This window comes from Cydia pomonella, chromosome 16 (genome assembly GCF_033807575.1).
Source record: "Cydia pomonella isolate Wapato2018A chromosome 16, ilCydPomo1, whole genome shotgun sequence".
Taxonomy (NCBI): domain Eukaryota; kingdom Metazoa; phylum Arthropoda; class Insecta; order Lepidoptera; family Tortricidae; genus Cydia; species Cydia pomonella.
Window position 1 is genome coordinate 10,268,558 of NC_084718.1, and position 23,042 is coordinate 10,291,599.

At 35.7% G+C, this 23,042-nt stretch overlaps 1 protein-coding gene across 1 annotated transcript in view; it reads left to right on the forward strand.

Annotated features, from left to right (window-relative positions):
* Positions 1-306: 306 nt before the first annotated feature.
* LOC133526075 (uncharacterized) overlaps positions 307-23,042 on the forward strand; it is a 170,134-nt gene continuing 147,398 nt past the window's right edge. The window contains exon 1 of the mRNA XM_061862520.1: positions 307-930. Coding sequence (XP_061718504.1) covers positions 676-930 — 255 coding nt within the window. The 5' untranslated portion in view covers positions 307-675. The remainder of the gene's footprint in view (positions 931-23,042) is intronic.

Here is a 23,042-nt window from a genome sequence, read left to right on the forward strand (position 1 = left end):
ATTCTTATTAATTTGTAGACCTATAACCTAATAAAAATTGTAAAGGTAACCAGTGGATGTAAAATAATCCTTTATACAATGTCGTGCCTTATCCCGTTAAACGTACCCCGTCCCCGATCCGTGTCTAATGCTTCGATTCAGACAGACATTTCGTGGGAGCGCTCTGTATCCTATTGTGTTGAGATTAATCACCGACCATTTGTTTGTGCCGCATCACTTAGAATGTGACAATGCATTTTGATAAGTAATTTGATTTTAGCGCACGGCCACCGGCGGGGGCGGCGCCCCGGCTGGCTCAACGCGAGTCGTCTAGTCGTTCAGACAGCGAAGGCCCGTGAGCACGTCGCTGCACTCGCCCGCGCTGTAAACGATAACGCGCCCTCTTTAAATTCACTCGAGTACAATCGACTCCATTCACATTACGGAAATTGCGGCGTTGCGTTTAAACGCAAACTCATCGAAGGTCCCGAAACCGGCTCCACGACCATATTATCTGAGGCTCTGAATTCGGATACAGGACGCAGTGGTTATGTGTAAATAAACAGTGGAAGTGTTTCTAGACTGTTAGTGAAACGATGACTGTGTGACGGAAGACTTTCTCGCGAAAGTGTCTTGTGATGTTTCAGTTGTTTGAAATGTGAATTGTTGAATTGTTAGCTGGTGTTTTTTAGGGCCATGGCGGGTGCTAATGGTGAGGATGTAGAGGAGGCGCCGGAGCGCAAGCGCGGGCTGAGCGGGTCCATGTCGCTGCGCACGCGCAAGTTGGGCCGGAGGCTCTCGCGCAGTATGTCCATAGTGGCCTTGAAATTGCCGGAGAAGGCGCAGAGCATAACGCGCTCCTCCTCCAAACTGATGCGTTCGGGCAGTCGAGACAAGAAGAACCGCTCCTTCGAACTCTCTATTATACTTCCTGATAAGACCCAGAAACAGGTAAGCCATTATGATACATAATACCTACCTTTATTTCTTGCTTGTTCTTTTTTATATGAAATGAGATTAAGGACTACCGGCAAGTAAAATAATCAGGTGGATATAACTACTGTTTACAGTTACCATCAGCTAAACACCTGTATGACCGTAATACCTATATTTATTTGTCTATTATAGAGCCAACAAAAAGTAGATGTAATTCTGTTGAATTAGCTGGAAATACAATTGCGCAAGCTGCACAATCATCTCCATTGAGTCTATTGACACTATCTATGGTTACGCCTCCCATTATATTGAATTATGTTGAGGCCCCGCTGTGTGGTAGCAAAAGTTTTCTTACACCACAAAAAATTCTTCAAGTTTTGCAGCTTAATAACTAGGTAGATACGGTTGACATGATTCTAGGATAAGGTCATCAAGATAGTGCAAAAAAACATTAATTAAATCGCGACTAAAAACCTAGTTCCCTTAATAATCAAAAACAACGTCTGAAAGCGTTGATTAACAAGCAATAACACGATTGTGGTAGTCAACTAGTCACAAATTGCCGAAGTTTTACATACAATTTAATACGCAGTGGAATCCACAGGAAAGATTTAGCTGAACGCTGAACGTGGCTAAACATACTATGAAAGGTGATTATGACTATAGGTAATGGTCGTTTCTGTTCTGACTCATGAAATGATTTCGAAAATGGCTGATGGTATCTTTTTAAGGTCGTTGTTGTAACCTTTACCGTATATTATGCAGCCAATCACGACTGATTCTTGAGATGTAAACCCGGATTATTAGTATAAGTCGGTAACTTAGTGTTGTTTCCTGTAAAATCTCGTTTTAGTCGAAAGGTATCACTGAATAAATAAGGTACTACTTATTAGCATAAAGCAGCAAGTAAAGTAGGATACGTCTTTAATGATAGTCGAGTTTGACACATATACCTTGGTATACCACAGGTACCTTGTGTTCGTGTGCATTTAATGTGGTATACTAGCTCATTGCAGTTCTGATCCCTGGGTGTTTCGCCACTGCACCACTGTACGTCGCCCACACTGCGGATTTCTCCATTGATAATATAATAATGAGTTGCAATTGGCTTCGTGTTCGAATCCGTCGTCGCGCATTGTTTGCGTTTGTCATTGAACCGGGGAATTGTGCGTTTTTTATAGCGCTGTTCGCTACCGGCGTATTGTTGTTATTCTAACCATACAGGTTTTACTAGCTTTTAATTTAGATCGTTGCGAGTACACCTCAATATTGTGGCACATGTCCACAATCCACATGTGTCTTTCCGCGTGACCTAAATGAAATGAAATCTCTTGCGGTTTGCGGTCGCCGCTCGTGTCGTCACGAAAGATCATGGTAACTAATTAATTAAACTTACTTTTTACCGCCTCCTTAACATTTCCTCGTCAAAGGACGGTATCGGTTCCGGTAAACGAATTAATTACTGTCGGTTAACACGAGCTAATTACTTGAAACTGCCGGAACAATACTTAAATGCTTTCCTAGCGTAAATAATACAAGGCTACGATCGTGAATCTGAATGTTACAAATACCTCCAACATAGTTGTTTAATTTTTTTGGCTATTGGCTTTATGTTTTTGTCTAAGTTTTTATTAGTTTGCTCGACTCATTTGTTAAGAGTGTTCAAATACTTAGAAGAACGTGTATCTTAAAGACCTTCACCTGCTTAAGGCTCTGTGTTATGTTCGGGTATTTATTGATTGCCAACAGAGATGCATGGGCTGAAACATTCGTCATACATGGACAATACAAAATACAGTTGTCTTTGTTGAACGAATGTGGCGCACTGCGCGAAACATGTGACATAACGGTTTTGCTCAACTTTCTCAATTAGATCCCGCTTGGTAATGACTGAATAATATTATATTATAATAAATAAATTACAGGTCTGCTCTTTTCAGTAGTGCGATAAACACTTGTAGCAGTAACAAAACCTAGTATACATTTACAATGAGGGGGTATGTAAATATTCAATCATTGAAATATTAAAGTGGCATTTTACATAATGGGACATAAAGACGCAGAAGTAAACCAAACAAAAGTTTCACTTCGTTAAAGAAACCGGTATTCTAATTAACTCCATTTTGGAGATAATCAATGATTTATTTTTTATCTGATAAGGCTCCGACGAGTGTGTACATTCGCCTTAGGGCCTGTTTACATATTGATTATGATTAGTGATTGGTATGAGTTTATACATTTGCTACTATACGCAAGTATAGGGACCTATTATCTCGGACGATCGATATTCGAAATGTCATTTATAAGTCATAGTTTTCAATTGTTTGGCGAATTTAAATATGATGTCCGTGGTACACAACGCTATTAATTATATTTTACGAAAAAAAAAAGGTACCTACTACTACTAAGGAAGTTTACGGAGTTTAAAAAACACCGTGTATGAAAACACTTTCAAAGAAGACAGGATGATTTTTGAGTGCATGTTTGTACATCGCTTACCATCAGGTGATCCGTCTGCTCGTTTGCCTCCTTAGGTCAAAAATATACTTTTTTTTTTGGCAGGCTTAGCAACAGGCTTTTTAGGCAGCTGAAACGACTCATCGGTCTTTGACAATTGAGGTGGATGACTTTACAGTTGAAAACGTGGCATGTGGCTTCCCTTTTTAATACTTATGTAATTCTAGTTAGCTTTATTCGCATTTCTTTTGACTTACCCACTTGTTTCGTTAACCTTAAAATACATAACTAAACTATTATTCAGCTTAATATATTTATCGGAATAACGTAGGCGTATCAGACGCCATACCAAATCAAGCGTCGCGGTTCAATGTTTTACGAAGCTATTCAATAAGCAATTGCCACCAACGTGCTATTTACGAGTTAAAGGCTAATGAGGAAGATGCCCACGCACTGCAGCTAATGCAGTGGTGCAGTCGGAGATCCAGGAAATGGCGCACATAAAGACGCTATATACAGCTCTGGACTCAATAAATGAAACTGATATGAGCAATCAGGTCAACAAAGCAGAAGAAATAGATAAACAGAATGCGAATGTGGGATGGAATCGGCCATGAGTACGTCGACCCAAAGCTCTGAGCTATCTTACAACATTAAAAAATAATATTCCCCACTATCTACACGTGTAAGAGAGGTATGATTTTTCTAAACGGAATATTCTATACTACATCAACTCAATTCAAAATAGTATTTTATTGTATAAATAGTTATATGTATGTGGTATATAATAGAGAGCTTTTCGAGTATCTTGCTTAGGCAACGAAGCTTGCTACTTACTAATTATGTTTTGCAGTTTCTCAATTAAAAATAAATAAACAAGCTCTTGTCTGCATGTTTAATATTAAATGCTACATTTTCGACAGTATGATAATAAATTGAAAGTTGGTTATCCTTCTGTATACATTCGTTATTTAATCCATTATTATGAGAGAGATCTAATATAAGCACCATGAAAGAAAGTATAGACCGCTAATGGCACTTGTCTTGACAATTTCCATTAAGTGCGTAAATGGGTACTTAGGCCTTAACCTTATAAAGGTATGTTTTTATGAGATTACTTATTAATATTGTGAAAAGTTCTACAAGCTCAAGATTTTTAAACCTAGGAATGTCGACTACATAACACTCGTAACCAGGATTATATAGAGTCAACTTTGAGATTACCGCTGTACGTCAAACCCTAACCCTACCCTAAGATGATTTTAATAGTTATTTGTACAACAAGAGAGCAAAGTTTGATATTTCTTCGAGTGCTTGTTTTGAGTCCCGTACAAGCGAAAGATTCTATAATATAATATAATATAATTTAGAATCTTGAGCGTAGTAAGGGACTCAAAAGCGCACGAGATGTAAATAACTTTGATCTCGTGTAGTACACAAAAAATTTCACGTCATGTTTTCTGAAGGTATTCTAAGAATTAACTTTAATTACCGCAATAAAACAAAACGAAAGAAATTTCAATAAAATAATACGAAAATTATGAATTAACGAACGTCAATTGACAGTTCAATCGACAACTTGAAAAAAAAAACTTTGTAAGATATGGTCCGAATTGCGGATACTGCTTTTGGTCAACAATAGTAGAGATCGTTAAAAGTAGTTAAGTAGAATTATTTACTGCGTTAAAATTGCGTAAATATGTATAAATTCATTGTTTTGATTGTGTAATAAAATACGTAAAATATGGCTTGTTTTTAAAATTTTAAACTTTTATTTCATTCATTCATTATTACGAATTAAGACTCGTAGGATATGTGGTATTTTGGAACGATGCGGTCTGACTTATTTCGGGGGTCTATTATAAACCTTTAATATACCGTTGAATTACGTATGCACTTCTTTTGTCTCTTTCTTTTTGCTAATGACGTGAAAGAGACAAAGACAATAGAATCCAAATACTTCAAACTTGTATTAGGCCCCGCACGTTGAAATGACATTCGAATATAAAGGTCACTTGAATGTTATTTTGTCTCAGTCAGTGAGCAAAATGCGATTTTGCTCACTGTTTTAAGCAGCAAATTACCCTTGTTCGAGCTGCTGACGTGAAAAATTAATTAAAGTCACTTTCATTTCTTTTGGTCTATGCCTTATCATTCATATTTCAAGATTAAAATGTTTGAAACAAAACATATTTTATTCTAACTGCTGTCAGTTTACTCTATCTAATTCTGAATATGATTGTGTAGTTAGCTTTAATTCCAACTAAGCGTTGCGAAAAGCTTATCTGTTATGAAACATAAAAATGTAAATAATATTTCAAATAATCTCCAGCCATATTACGGAAATGAGCTAGAGGTAATTATGTTGTGTGCGATTACAAGTAGGCACATTTCGGGTAAACCGACATTTATATCTGTAAATAATACATACGGGAGTAAAACGCAGTAATTTTAATCATTATATTCGTAACAACAATAATAATATATGTACGCTGAATAAAACCACTGTATGTATCGTAAAGAAAAACACGTTTGCAAAGTAAATAACCGAGCTTTTCTTTTAAAAAATGCCACTCTCATAAATTTCGTATTTTTTCATTCAGTTATTTCTAAGGTCCTGCGATCCTGACTAGAAATAACACAAAAGTGGCAAAAAAGGTCACGCAAAATAAGAAACGCACAACTAATAATTACCTCACATAATACATACACTGCTATAGCATACATCACACAAATGGCAAGCATTTTTAATTCGTCTAAGTCCGTAGGTGAAAGTGATGTCGCAAGCGACAAATTGTATAAGGTAGTCGTGGTAGCGTGTACGCGTGCGACTTGTACCGAACACTCAATTAGGAACATGCGCGAAGGTGGCTTCAAGTACCGGCACGGAATATCAAAAGTATATCGGTAGGATTGATCATTATCTGTCATGTCATGTATGAAAGGAAGGCACCCAATACAGGGTCAGAGTATCAGGGTATTTAAGTCTGGTTTGCAAAGCGGCTTTTATAATTAATATCTGACAGCTGGTTGATCGAACTTGGCTAACGAAGAAGACTCGTTTAGTCAATTATACCACACCACTACGTACATTATCTACATTTTGAAATTGTTGCCGCTTATTGAAATCTTGTCTTTCATAACGTACGAAACGTTATTAAACTCAACCATTTTTACATGGATTAAAACTTAATAGAAAATCGTACGAATACAGACACCTATCCTTTCTTGTAAGAAACGAGTTTTTGATATTTACGTAATTAGAGGAGATAACTATATAATAAAAATAATAATAAATAATATAGCCATAAGCTAGGTATATATCTAGGGTAGGGAACTGATACGGGACAATGGGGTAGTAATGACGTTCTATGGGCAGGGTTTGTGCAAAGACAATTTGCTTTGCTGTTATGTCCCTTTGTTTAGTTACATAAGTAAAAAAACTGGTTACACATTGTGACATTTCAGCGTATTTTGCAGCGGTATCAATACACGGGACAAATACGGGACGCGATCCTTCAATACGGTGACAGTCCCGTATATACGGAACGTATGGCAACCCTATATGTGACGTCCCACGGGTAAAGGTACCTTATGGCGGTAGGCGCTTACGACGCATAGCAGCGTGTTCGTATAGGAGCGTCGTGAATAACAGCGTAAGCGCCAGCCGCCATAAGGTACCTTTTCCCGTGGAACGTCACAATTATATATCCACTTAGATTTTAATGCGAGCTGAAAGATAAATATTTTACTACTTTTCTAATAATTATACAAGCAGGTCTTATATTATCATATCTACTTTCAATGTAGCCTAGGCAAAATAAAGTATCTGTATGGTTTATAGGATTAAAAATAATGGCACGTGTACTCCATCACGTTAATCTACGGCACATCTACGGTGGGTGCCAAACTATTCGAAACGATTCGTTTGATCGTTCTAGTCCGAATGGCATTCCATGAATTTCATGTTGCGAGGGGGAAAGATTTACGTAGGTGCTTTGTGACATTTTGTAGACTTTATTACAATGTAATACGGTTTAGTAATGCCTTTGATTATAGTTATTAGTAGGAATTTAGAGTGGGAATATGAGTAGAATGGACTACTTTTAGAGTTACTACTGTTTGTAAACACAGCCCTCATTGATATTGGAGTGATGCCATTTCGTTTCATCATTGTGCTATGTTATCAAACATCGTATAATTATTACGTTTGTTAATAATTATCACTAACTTATACCTACAAGAAATATTTTAATATAGGCATGTCACGTATGTGGTGTGACTGTATAATACTGGGTATGGATGTGAAGGATGGGAAGAGGAGAGGAAAAGGAAAGGTGTACCAAGGAAAAGGTGGATTGGAAGGAAGGGATGTTGAAGAGTGAATATTATGAAAAAAAAGAGCGCTCTCGGTCGTCATACGGAAAAAAACATGTTGATATTAGAGTTCCCTGTGTTCCTATAAAATAATACCAGACTGTCTACCGCAAAGTGAGCTTCCTGCATAAGCGAAAGAGAGGTAAATAGAAGGAAATGATTTACGGAAGGCTTCATGTAAGGACTTCATTGTAACTCGATTGTAAATGAAGCTCAAAATTAAGATCACAAGAATACTACAGTAGTGAAACGTTAACGGCTACTATTAGTTTTCTACTATAACAATATAATAATAATAATAATAATAATTCAGCCTATATACGTCCCACTGCTGGGCACAGGCCTCCTCTCATGCGCGAGAGGGCTCGGGCTATAGTCCCCACGCTAGCCCAATGCGGATTGGGGACTTCACATACATCTTTGAATTTCTTCGCAGATGTATGCAGGTTTCCTCACGATGTTTTCCTTCACCGAAAAGCTGGTGGTAAATATACATAACAACTATCATATGCTAACTAGCATATGTATCATATGCTGGTGGTAACAATATATATTAAATATTCTGATGCCTCATATCTAGTTTGATGAGTAATGCTGTATAGGGTTTCCCTAAGAGACTTTGGAGAATCAGGCATTTTGACATTTGCGTCGCAATACATTTATGAAAATTTATTATATGTGCAGAAAAACAAACACCAGTTTAAGAAATATTGCAACATACACAACAGAAATACTAGAAACAAAAACAAACTTGTACCTACTATAACTAGACTTCATAAAATAAGTAAATCATTCATCGGCCAATGTGTTCGTTTTTACAATAAAATTCCTTTAGATTTTCAAATTTTGCCATTAAATCAGTTTAAGTCAGTCATCAAACGGAAGTTGTGTAAAAAGGGATATTACAAAATCTCAGATTATGTAGAAGACCTTAACCCTTGGAGTTAATAAGTATGTGTATAGTGTAAATAGATAACTTAACTTATTTTTTTAGTAAATAGTTAAGTTATCTATTTTTTAGTAAATAGTTAAGTTAGTATTTGACGTCATAAAGTGATTGTAAAATCCTATTATGAAAATAAAATGATATATGATATATGTATCTTAAAACACCCATCGTTGCCTGTTTGTATATTTTTAATGCTGACCTTATAAAGGGCCTCCAATTACATAAATTAGAAAAGTATTAGTGTTGCCCAGACGTCACGATACAATTAAGAAAACGGGTTAAACATATTTTAATTATTGAAGTTGCACTAGCAATGTTTTTATTCTTAATGTAAATACACTTTGTAACTGTTTTCACTAAACGTGCGCGCTAGCAATTCCTTATTTATAATGTTGTTTACATCGCTACAGCTACAAAGCAATGCAAGTAGCATCGCTAAAAAACCAAACCGACCAAAAGCAAGCTCTAGCCTATGCGCCTGCGTCCTATAGCGAAGATCACTTTTCTGCAGATACGTATCGAGGGAACCGGTCCCCGGAGTCTACAAATGCGACTGGATATGTTGGTGTTGCTATGTATGTAGATTTATATACGTATGGTGAAATCTCTTGCCTAAATGGCAGGGAAAAAGCATCGACGAATTTGTGAATGATGGGCTTAACTTAGACTTGTTAGTTCACGTTTATGATTTATTACTTTAAATCTATAGTCTAAAGTAGCAATTGGGGATTGGGATCTTGGGATAGCTATAGGTATACATATATACCTTTTTTAAATTTAGTAGTAACTTTTCTTACATTTTTTCGTAGTATAAAGCCTGACTAGTAATATATGATCACGCGTCATATTGCGGAATTTCATTGGAACTAAATTTTTCATACTAAACTGAACTGTCACCATATACATAAGAATAAAAGCGCCCTCTTGACAATGATCATATATTTCTGGTCGGGCTTTACCTATGTATTTTTAATTTATCCATATGAATTAACATTAATATAATTTCTTAATATTTTTGTGCTTACTCAAAAAGTCGAAAGGTGGTACAAATTTGGTAATAAACTATGTAGTATGTAATATTAATTATAGTAATGAACAGTAGTACAGATACTTCTGTACCCCTAGTGTAAATAAATTCGATTTCGAAACGTGACGTACGCGTTTGCGTTTAGTCTCATTTTGTATTGGATTTAGAAAGAGCGCGCCAAGCGGGACGTTTTGGAAGCTCAAAATCCTAGGTATACAAAATTAGACTTAACGCAAACGCGTTCGTCACGTTATGATGTCGATCAAATTTACACTAGGGGTACAGAACTCGATAACCGACTTTAAGATTTCAAAAGAGGAGGTTATCAATTCGGTTGTTTTTTTAATGTTTGTTACTCCATAACTCCGTCATTTCTGAACCGATTTTGAAAATTTTTTTTTGTTTGAATTTATATATATACAGATTGGTCCTGTTTTTGTCAAAACTCAGTTTTGATGATGGGATCCATGAGGAATCGAGGGAACTCTTCAAATGTGAAAGGCATACATATAATGATTTTTGTATTTTCTGTAACAAATCAAGCATTTACATTTAAAAAAGTGACATTTGATGAAGTGGAACTGCTGATGATGATCAGAATGGAACTCTTCAACGACGCATAGTACACGTTTGACGATTTCTCCTCTTCGCTGTGTTTATTAAGTAAATTTTATTTAAACTTTATTGCACAATACATGAAGAGTAAAAATGGCGAACATAATGCCAGAAGGCATTAAATTAGATCTTCAAGACTAACTTTTGTCAAGTTTGAGTTCTGACGATGGGGTCCATGAGGAATCGAGTGAACTCTTCAAATATGAAAGGCATGCATATACTGATTTTTGTATTTTCTTTAACAAATCAAGCATTTACATTTAAAAAAGTGACATTTGATGAAGTGGAACTGCTGATGATGATCAGAATGGTACTCTTCAACGACGCATAGTACATGTTTGGCGATTTGTCTTCTTCGCTGTGTTTGTTAAGCAAATTAGATTTTCAAGACAAATTTTCTTCTATCCTATTTAGTTTTTTTAATAATTATCTGGTGCTTTATTTCATGCATGGTGTGAAATAATTTGTCTTAAATACAGTCGAATACCCTATTGCGGGTATCTTACCAGTCAACCATAGGGCAAATCTGAAATGTGTCAAGGTGGGTGCAGTGGCAAAAAAAAAACATGTTACTTCCTTTTCTACATAATTAGGCGTAGAACGCTGTCTTTTTAATTTCATTGTATGAAATCTTAAATCAACAATAATCGTTCTTTCACCGGTCTCCCTCATTGAAGTCGGTTTTTTTTCTTAAAAATTATTTTTCACGTCTTTGTACATGTTTATCGATTTTTTTAAAGCGGGATATGGCAATACAGGACAAGGCGCGTGCGCTCAGGACACGTTAAGGGCGTCGGTCACTGTGGTCCTATAAGTAGCTTTATCTGTTTTTTGTTTTAAAGATTTACAGCTGTCGTGTAAAGAGTTGTTTTAATTTAATAGGGAAACTGCAAAAAATTTACTTCCTCGTAACTTATTGCACGAAGCAGGTCTCGCTTAGCAACGTTGCAGGTTGCCGTCTTCATTATAAATATCAATATCATTAGATCATTACAGATGAGGTACAAATATAACTTAGTAGGTATGTACTTATTTTAAGCTGTGTATGTAACTTTTCATCCAAAGACTGCAAACAAACTGAAAATAATTTTATATAGGGAATTCAATTGTCTCGTTTTGGACACAAGCTGAATAATATTATGTAAACATGGGTCGATTATATTTAGGGTTGCCATACGTCCCGTATATACGGGACTGTCATCGTATTGAAGGGTCGCGTCCCGTATTTGTCCCGTATATCGATACCGCTCTATAATGTCTAGAGAAGTGGTCTCATTCATCTCTGTCTGTGACTAAAGAAAGGGACATAACAGAGCCAAGCTGTTTATGTATTTGCATTTGTCCCGTATCACTTCCGAATAATTATGGCAACCCTAGTTATATTGGTAATGTTCGCCGTTAACAAAAATCCCAGTAAATGTCATAAGAGATAGGGATACTCGACGAAATTTTACACCCTCTGTAAGTTATTTTCCGGAAAATAACCGACTTGTACGAAGACTACCTTTGTCAATCAAGACATATATTGAATCAGACTGTTTTCGTGTCCTACTTCCCAACCGTCCTTCTTACAGTTCTTACGTCACAATTCTGCGGAACTTGAGACGATTTTCGAAAATTAAAATTACAAGCAATAAAAGCTGTTGAATTTTTGAGAGGTTTGCTCTGATCTTATAAAATTATGTAAACAGTGAAAGGGCAGATTGTATTTTAATTGACGTAAGTAGGTAAGTACTTAATTTCTTGTTTCCAAGGGAAACCGTAGTACAGGCGTGTGGGCTTTATAGAGACTTGTCACCTTTGTGTCATGTAAAGGTATCATGAGAACCGGTGCGTCACAACACAATGACAGACCATCACACCCGCGCAACAATGTGAAAGATAACATAACTCGGTTTGTGGGCAAGAAAGGTTTTTTAAATACAATTTTTGCATCGCATTTTAAATGATTCAGATTCCACGTCGTTTGTTACATAAAAGGTCAAGGAATGTATGAAAGCTTGCTTGGGAGCAAACCGCTGGAGGTTACACAAACATATTTTCAGATCTAATTTCATATTGCACATTGAGTTTCTACAGCGTGAAAGTATAACTTATAAATACTAAATTTGAATAAAACTTAAAATAGCTTATATAATAGCCCGTTAGGGTATTACCCGTTTAGTAAGCATCAGTAATTTTGAATGACGTTTTTTACCGCCAACTAAAATTTTTATTTTCATTTTGTAGATTGTTGTCGACATGTTGTCGAGATCTCCACATGGTGTGTTTGTTTCGTGAATAGATCCCATAATTGGAAGTAGCGACGCTGTTGGTGCATTTTGTTCTAAATTTAGTTCAGCTTTCGACGAAGACAACATATTGCGTAACTAATGGATTTATTTATTTTATTAATAACTGTAAATTTATCTGATAGTTTTCAGGACGAAGTTACGATAAATTCCTTCATAATCGAGCTAACGTCGGTGATATTCTTTTGTTATGCAAAAATATTTTGATTTCGTACTTTTGGAAAGTTCTTGAAAAAAGGGTTACATAGGCACATACCTACTTTTAACGTTAAACAATTCATTTTAAATATTTCGAACAATTAAATTACACGTACCTATATGAAAACGTGCGTTAAATATGGTTTATAGGGGGTAAACAGTCAAGAGTAATTACGTTCTCGAACAAGTATTAAATAATTCAAGTCGTTGAAATGAACTCTGGCTTACGACTCTTCAAGTCATGTCATGTTACTTATTATTCATGGCTCAATGAGCTGTCTAGGCTGCGACATTATTTAGTGAAGATAAAGGTGTGATAATGTTGTGTTAGGTAGATAACGATGCGATATCATTTTAGGAAATATAGATAATTATGCTTAATTGGCGAGTAAGTATACTAAGTATTCATTTTATTGTATGTTTCCTTAACTACGTAGTTTTTATAGGCAGAAAACTATAACGCTCTGTTAAGATTCCATCATATAGGGTTTTTAAAATTTTACCTACCTTAATATTATATTAGTCTTTCCATGAATTAAGTAAATTACTTTCAACACGTCATGTTACAGGTACATATCAGTTATTATAATTGCACTGTATTTGCAAAACTTCAACTCGTAATCACCGAAAATTGAATTATCAAAACACCTACCTACCATTAACCATTTTCTTGAATACGAGTACACACTCACGTCAGCTTAATTGGTTAAATTACATTACGCGAAATCGCTTAATGTAATGTCACTTTACGGCCGGGAAAGTAAATATACCTATAAACATTACAGCTGAGTACAGATGTATGTATTAGGCCAATTTGAGTTTAGTTATTCGATCTGTTTCCGATATGATACTGATCTGTCAGTGTCAACAGTGTTTTTTTTTTAAACCAAACTAAAACTCGAATTGGCCTTATACAGTTTTGTCCTTTATTGCAATTGGATAAGTAGCAAATTTGTATATACCTACTTTGTACTCGGTGGAATTTGTGAAGCACGTGTGACATCAGCCATTTTGCAGACCGTCTTTACCGAATCGAAAGGTTTTAAGAATATTCACGAGACTCTTATAACGTTTTTGACAAGCGGAACCTACGAGCAACCAGTGTTCAACGTTACACTGAACTGATTTAATTTACCGGTCCATTATGTCACCTGCTGCCGCGACCCTTTAAATACGTAATGTAAGTATAACGAGCAGGGATCGGAAACCGGTATTTTTTGTATGGGAACGAAAACGGTATTTATTCGTTCTTTGTTAATTATTCCCTTTCTAATTGGGCAATCTAATAATACGAAGTCGGTATCTAAAAACACAACCGAGTCCTATATTTAGAGTATAAAATAAACCGAAATATATGTTTATTTCAAAGTTTTTCCAAAAAACCGGTTCCGATCCCTGATAACGAGGCATCTAATAATGATGTTACATAAAATTGATAGAGGCTCAGCCCGCGATACATGCCGTATGTATGCGTACAGTCAGCGTCACATTAAGTTGTAGCTTATTACGGAAATGTTAAAAAAATGTAATGTATTTTTACGTGTTAGGTACGCAGTGGAAGTTTATCATAATTACCTTTAAGTAAACAAAAAAATAATTACAAATATATACATATGTAGATGTTCCTGCCTATATAGCTGTGTGCGTTTCACTGACCAGAAAAAGTTAAAAAAGGGTCCCAGGCATAGTACGATTTATCGACTACATACGAGTCAATATGATTTCAACCTTAGCACTTCAATTTAAGGTTTAAATCTGATCACATTTTCCGCAAATGAGACCCGTTTTTAAATGAATCCCCAAATCTTAACAATATATTTGGATTTTTTGGGAAAACTTTACAGAAGGCTGCCTAATTACTACAGTTTTCTTTATACTAAACTCCATGAACCTAATGAAGATTAATCAAAAGTTGCACAAGTAATACACATTTACATGAATCTTAATTGGTCAAATCTCTTGAAATTGTCTGCACCGATTCGTTAGAGTAAAAATTTTGCATGCTTCTTCAAGTAAAATGTACGCAACGCATTCGCAATTACTGTCCACCTAAGTTCATCACTACATTTTTGTAGTCTTTATCTTTAAGTCAATTACGCTATCAAAACGCACGAAACAGCTACACATCACCAATATGTAGCTGTATGTGACGCTGTCTGTACCCCTAAACATAGGCTTCGACGTAATCGATCACCAAACCAATCGAGAGGAAACACTTTGTAGTCCAGCTGAGCGTGAAATCGACATTGCGGCGGTTTTCAGGGGCGCCCGTGTGGGCAACTTTATAATGCTCGACCTGCTAAATTCAGCGGGCCTTTGTTTGCTTTTTGCAGCCTATTAAATTAGCAAGGTCAACTGAACTTTGAAAAAGTTGCATATTTCACTAGCTAGAGTAATTTGAAAGATATCAATCTCCATTTTGTTGGAGTTTGTATGGCAAACATATTTAATTTAAATGTGACTGCAGATTATTAACACCGAAAAACACTAAAGTCGTATGTACACACATGTCACTCATACAGGCATAGAGTCAAACCAAGATAAGTTGGCAGCAATTTTGACAGCTCAGATAGTGCAAGTGTTATTTTAAACGTCAAACTTCTATGTAATTATGACGTGTATCTAACACTTGCCCAGGCTGGGCTATAAAAATCGGTGCCAACTTAGCTTGGTTTGACTCTATTTTCGCAGTGAGGTTAACCCGTTCTGCACAGCATCTGGTGTGGTTCGACCTTTAAACCATTTAGAGCTGCGTCGTGCAATTTTATTATCAGTTATCAGGTTTAAGTAAGCAGTTAGCTGTTATTAATGATTTTTTATCACTTCGCCCGAGACCAAAATTATCAAATATACCTTTTAATTTTATTTTTAATTTACGAAATTTCAATGTATCCGAATGTTTGAATTAATTTGCTATAATTATATGTAAATCTATAATAGGTTCTAATCTATCTAGATATAAGTTATATCTATAAGACTAAATATTTGTACATTTGGTAAATCACAGAGCACGGTATCAACTTACTGTTATCTGTATATAACCAGTGTTTCACAAATAAAATATTACTAACTTAGCCTATGAGCATCTACCGCTGAAATTAGACCGTAACGATATGAAAAAAAATATAAAAGAAATATTTTACGCGTATTTTAATATATTTTTTAGCATGCAGGCACTAACTCCTAAATTTAACCACCAACGGAATAAGAGCGTGTACATTCATAATATATCAGCGTCGTCAGCTAGTTAGACACGTACATAAATATTTTATATTTTACTTTAAAATTCTTCCTTTAAAAATATTTTTTTTAATTTTAAACTTCGTTTATTTTAACAAACTGTTGTTTACCATTACAAGTTTTAGCACGCATAAATAAATTTAATCCTACAATTCTTTGAAACAGAACAGGGTAATGCAAATAACAGCGTGCATTATCGGTAGGTACAGCATACATATTAGGTTTTTAGAATTTGGGTACATCGTTCATGATGAGTGCGTTCAAAATTGTCTGTTTAGTGTACGGCAACCAGAAGCCAATTCGATCTTTATGATGTTGTCATTAATGGTTACGGGTCATTTGGTCTGTCAGCTGTCAACAGTGATGTCAAATTGACTACCTACATATTTGAATACTACTTTACTGACAGCTGGGGCTTCTTGAATTTTATTATAATTTAACTGTTTAAGACAGTTTAATACAGTAACATACTATAAAAAAATTAATATCGTTATTTTATTTCTATCTGCGTTACAAACTCTCGGATTTTTAAGGCGTGCGTGGGGATATAGATTCAGCACGTAGAGGCCTTTGGAAAACTATGATGTCATGTAGATCGCCTGCTGGAACCCATTCACGGGTACATAAATAGATACCCGTAAACCGGTTTTAGCAGGCATTGGTTATATTATTATTATTTTGGCAACAAACTATCCATTACCAAATGGATAAAATATGATGTTACAAATTTTATCATTACACAGACGAACATCCGTGACGTCATCCCGCTAACAATGTATTTTACCAGCCGTCGACAACCTGTGTTGCTGATATAATTAAAAAAATATGCCACCCTGAAATAGACGCATGCCACGGAGAAAGCGGCACGTTGAGTCTGTTACACTCCTTTTGACGTAGACGAAATTCCCCTCGGCAGTTTTGGGTCACAAACATAGTTTCACACAGGGTTACATGATGACAGGATTTCGCCTGATGTTGTTGGAATTTTAATAATTTAGCGGAAAACTAGCACAGAACGTATAACTTTTCGGTAGTATAATAAAATTAAACGATGCACCTAAGATTGAAGATTGATGGTGGTAATACTTGGAAGGTTTTAGGGTTTGTATACGTAGACACGAAACCGCTGAAATACCGTTTTCAATGTGTATTGTTTTCGGTTTATTTCCGTTGGAAATATTTAATATTTTGATTTTATAACAACAGACAGGAAGTAAAAGTATTAGAGTTCAGGTATAGATAATTTACAACATTCTATATATATATTCTATATATATATATATATATATATAATTAGCATATATATTCATGGCGACTGTATCTGGCAACCCTTGCTCCACATGTTTACATACATAACAAAATTATACTGTTTTGTGTAAATCGCTGGGATATAGTAACATGTATCGGTGTTACATCTTATTTTTTGACATTGACATATTTTCTTGCTCTTTATTTTGTAGTGAGAAACATTTGAAACAATTAATAATGGCGTCCGATTTCATACGCTTTCTCTTTCCATTTTGCTCGCCTTTATGCAAGGTTAAGCAGGAGGAAATTCAACTTGTTTTAATGACTAGTCGTGACATGGCAAGATGGCAACCATGATCGTTGTATTTGTTAAACATGCATGGCGAAGTCAGTCAACTTTGCTGTTCGAGTAAACATGACAAATATCTATAAACAAAAACAAAGCCGTATTTATTTATTTATTTAATCTTTATTGTACAATACATGAAGGTACAAATGGCGGACTTAATGCCTTAAGGCATTCTGTACCAGTCAACCAATGGGTTAAACCAGAAAGATTAAGTAGGTGCAGTGTCTTTTAAAGTAAATGAATTTGTAACCGAGACTATATATGAATATAAACTATGTATTGATAAACTTACATACATACATATATATGTATTGTGACAATATTTCTGCTGTTTAAAACCCTTTAAAATATGATTAATATATTTCGTCAATCGAATTGATCCCATTATATTATTGAACCAGTACCGGTTTTAATATTATGTATTTTCAGAAAATTAGACTAGACCTAGACTTACTTAAAAACTATATGCCATTCGCGTTAAATTGTGTTAATTGCAGCAAATGTTAAGTGTCAAAAAATGGTACAGTTATGGAATTAGGAGAATAATGTCTTTCTTAGTATTCGGGTCGTTAACAACCATGCAATTTGCATAAGTAATGAATATCATAAAGATGGGCAAGGCTGCAAACACGAGCAATGCGGCCAGGGCTATATTCCTATCAGCACTAGAAATCCAGTATAAGATTGATATTTAATTACTACTAATTTTGCTGGTGTTCGTTCACCCATAGTCGTTATGAATATCTAGGTCTACATTATACTAGGTTGTCTGAGGCGATGGGTTATAGTTGATACGAGTATTAAGGTGCAGGGTTATGATCGTAAACATCCTTTGCTATTGCTACTGAGAAAGGTTTAATCATTTGTCGATGCTACTTCTGATTAGGTGAGGTAATACATTCTGAGCTCTTGTAAATAGAACGACACGATATGGGGCATGGGCTTTTTGACACGATTCTGTGGCGCCTTAGGATTATTTGTATATTGATTGAAGGACATGGATTGTGTTATATAGGTATGAAAAAAGAAATAAACAGGAACACACTTTACTATTCAGAAAAGTTTATACTTAGCACTTTTTGGTCTTTTTATCTTCTTCCTCGCGTTGTCCCGGCATTTTGCCACGGCTCATGGGAGCCTGGGGTCCGCTTGACAACTAATCCCAAGATTTGTCGTAGGCACTAATTTTTACGAAAGCGACTGCCATCTGCCCTTCCAACCCAGAGGGTAAACTAGGCCTTGTTGGGATTAGTCCGGTTTCCTCACGATGTTTTCCTTCACCGAAAAGCGACTGGTAAATATCAAATGATATTTCGTACATAAGTTCCGAAAAACTCATTGGTACGAGCCGGGGTTTGAACCCGCGACCTACGGATTGCAAGTCGCACGCTCTTACCGCTAGGCCACCAGCGCTTAACAGCGGACTTTTTGGTCTTTTTATATGATCAGGAATACACTGTTAAAATAATTCGGGTTCGTGAGCACGTTATATATATAGCTACGGAGTCGTGTTCAATAGTTGATAGTACTTGGCGAGCTCACTTTACTTTTTACTACAAATATGTTTGGAGCGAGGATTGATGGAAGCACTTAGACGACCATTTGAGTTACTGTTAGAAAGTGACTGAGAGGTTTGTATTTACCTAATCCGCTTAAAGTAAATACTTTTAATCACTTAATTCAAGCCACAATTTTACTGATGCTAATATTGAAAACCTCAAGTCACGTTGCTGACGTTGTCTATTGATTTGTTTTTAACCTCAAAAGGAGGAGAAGTTTTTTCAATTCGATCGATTGCTCTTTTTTTTGTATTTGTGTTATGTACCTTAGAACTCTGTCATGTGTGATCCGATTTAGAATATTATTTTTTGATCAAAAGTAAATAATTCCAAGTTGATCCCGTTTTTTTTTCAAATCCAGTTCTGATGATTAGGTCCGTGGTCCGTGAGAAATTGAGGGAACTGCTCAAAAATTCCAGTATTTTTAACTTATTACTATACCTCCTGAAAATACTGACGAGCTGACGGATGAAAAACAAGTGAATCTATTAAGGTTTTGTTTTTATGTTTAAATTTAAGCAAGAAACTTTAACTAAAATTTAAAATACCTATACGTCATGTTTGCTGTAATCATGTGTAATTTGAATAGCATTAGGAATATATGCGGCTCAAGAGTGACAAAAAAAAATCAACTAGGATGTAATTTCAGTAGTTAATGCCAGTCGACACCTCCTTCGCTGACGCATCTAATATTACGAGTAAAATATGTTTGTGTCAGGACTCTCGAGATCATGCGCTCTAGATTCTAGAATGTATGAACTAGGGCCGCTTTTGCAATGACTGGAATATAACTTGAGTTAGTTGGTTTAATCTTGAATAGGAATGTGACGTGAGGTCGTTATACGATGACGTAATATGATGTAATACATATATAGACTAATGACTAACTCGGTAATAAAATTAATAAAGGCGTTATTAATAAACATCTGTCAAATCTAATAAACCATTGATAATCGTTTGTCTCTATTATCAGTTATTTTGACATTTACGTTTGTTAGAAAGAGACAAATTTAACAGGGGGTTATATTAGCTTGAAAGAAAAATTGTACGCCGTTAAACGAGCCATATTTGAATAAGCTTATAAAAGAAATTGTGCGCGCTGGGACCCCATGTACCTAGAGTTTCAACCTCTATTTTGTCACTTAATTTTTCAGATATACCTAGTACATTCACCAGTAGTATCTTCCGTCGGGTAGCAGTCGCACAATACATATTTAAATACATGTTTGGAATTGTTTTTAGTTGCAGTTGGTTTTGCTAGTCTTAGTTATAAAAAAAAAAATTACTGCAGACATTACTATCATTCAAAATTATCTTAAATCTAAGAATCTAATTTAATTTTAGTATCTGCAGCGGACCGCCATCGCCCTCCTTTCCCTCTCTTTGTCGCTGTCGTCTTTCAAATCCTCAGTAATCACATGGCCGAGGTATTTGAACTCTTTAACCCTTATAAGCTGGATACCACCCGGTGCGGTCGCCCTGATAATTAGCCAGTTAATTGAGTATCTGCTTACGTATGTTTTTGATGCTAATAATGGCTAATGTCATGACCTCTCATCGATGCTATCATAACTTTTGCAACCCATTATGATGAGTCAGTGATGCAAGCTATTGTCTTTCTTTATCTTTAGGTACGACCTACGTCAAAGATATGTTTACATTTTTGCACCCTTTTACGTCTTACGTCGTTATAAAGAGAAAAAAAGTATCTATCTACACATATTTTAGGTATCGATCGAGCATCATTATGCAAGGATCCAAGGCTATATAAGTTATCATTTGACATATAAATCATAGTCCTCGATTAGCATTTCCTATTTATGTTTTTTTTTAGAATTCTACATTACCCGCATGTTGCATATAATATAATACGCACGCATGTGACTGTACATATAAATAGTCGAATCTTATTAATATGATATGATCATTTAGCAAGCATTATTGCGCTAATTACTGTGCTAGTAACTTTCCATGGAATTCCGCAAAGAAACGTGTTAAAAATAGTGTTTATGTTTTCTTAAACGGTACTACATTTCATAATGAATTCATTAGAAACAATTTTTTTGTTGTATTGTTTTATTCCTAAGTGCTGGCACAAGTACTAATGTAATGAGTCTAAGTATGTTCATATGGATGGGTTTCACTGCCATTTCTTGTACCTAAATAAACATGTTTGTAGTTCAACCAGCCAAATCCAAGTTCAAGCGTCCTTAATATGTAGTTCGCTGTCCCAATATATCTTATCAATAAAAATCCTAATACCTAGTTTTATTACCTACTTATATGTATAGTGCATTGATTTACTAAGTTGGCATCGGGCCCTGTCTGTGTCTTGGAATAGGTACTAACACTAACAGCAATATTTATTTGAATGACCATAGATAGACCGTATCTCGTTACAATAAGGTTTTCAAATGGTCAAACTGCAATGTCGGTTATTGCGAATTTAATTTATCTCGTCAACGGATGTTGGCGAGTCGCAATGTGATAGCATTCTATTAAAGTTATTTTATCGACTGTTGGTTAAGGTGAAGTAGGTTCAGACTTCAGGGTAGGGTTTGGAAATATTAAATTCATTATACGACTCTTATTTTGTATTTTTCTTCCTGAAAACTTAAATAATTTCATTTTTAATTTATTACTATAGGTTGGTCCACCTACTCGTAAGCAGGTACCGTAGTGTATAGACATTTACATCTAGTTTATAAAATACAATAGATTATAAATAGCAGAACAATCCAATTAAATCTAAATATTTATTATTATTTAATGTTATATATTCATTTATGTATCCTTTTACTCCTCTTTATATGGGCTCAGATTAGTTATGAAAAAAAAAACTCGGGATGTAGGCGCGGATAAATCCCCACCACTCCATATATTTTTACAATCTAAGCAGTTGTCGCCTTAAATAACTGGTTTATCAAAGAGTCAAAAACTACTAACACAACGACGTGGTGGAACAAAAGGCTAGAAAACCTCCGTAGGTCTACACGTCGCATATTCAATCACTCGACCACACCGAATGAGTGGGGAAGGTATGGTAGAGCGTTGACTGAATATAATAAACAAATCAGGAAGGCAAAAAGAAGGTCATGGAGAAGGTTCTGCGAAGAGATTGCCCAAACTCACAAAGGAGCGAGAATTCACAAAATACTCTCCAAGACACCAACCAACTATCTCGGTCTCCTCAAAAGACCAGATGGCACATTTACGAACACAGAAGAGGAAACTCTGGACTTGCTCAGAGGCACCCACTTTCCCGGTTTATATTCAACCAGTAATACACAACGTTGCGCCCAAAGGAATCCTCAAATCCACAGGGCAAGCAATATCGACTGGAATTTGGCAACTAACATCTTTAGACCAAACAAAATTAAATGGGCATTGGAAAATTTTAAACCATTTAAATCAGCGGGAGAAGATGGAGTGTTTTCGGCGCTTTTACAGCAAGGACAGGAGCTCCTCCTCCCGCATCTGGCCAGAATATTCCGAGCAAGTTACGCGTGGGGAATTATACCAGATAAATGGACTCGGGTCAAGGTACGATTTATACCGAAAGCAGGGAAAAAGGACTACTCACAGCCTAAATCCTTCAGACCTATCAGTCTAACATCGTTCCTACTAAAAACGATGGAAAGAATAGTCGATCAGCACATTAGAGGCAAATACCTGGTGGAAAGACCACTAAGCGTAAACCAACATGCTTACCAAAAGGGAAAATCTACGGAGACTGCCCTACTCGACCTGGTTGACAAGGTGCAGAAAACCCTAGAGGACAAGCAAACCGCTCTATGTGCGTTCCTTGATGTAGAGG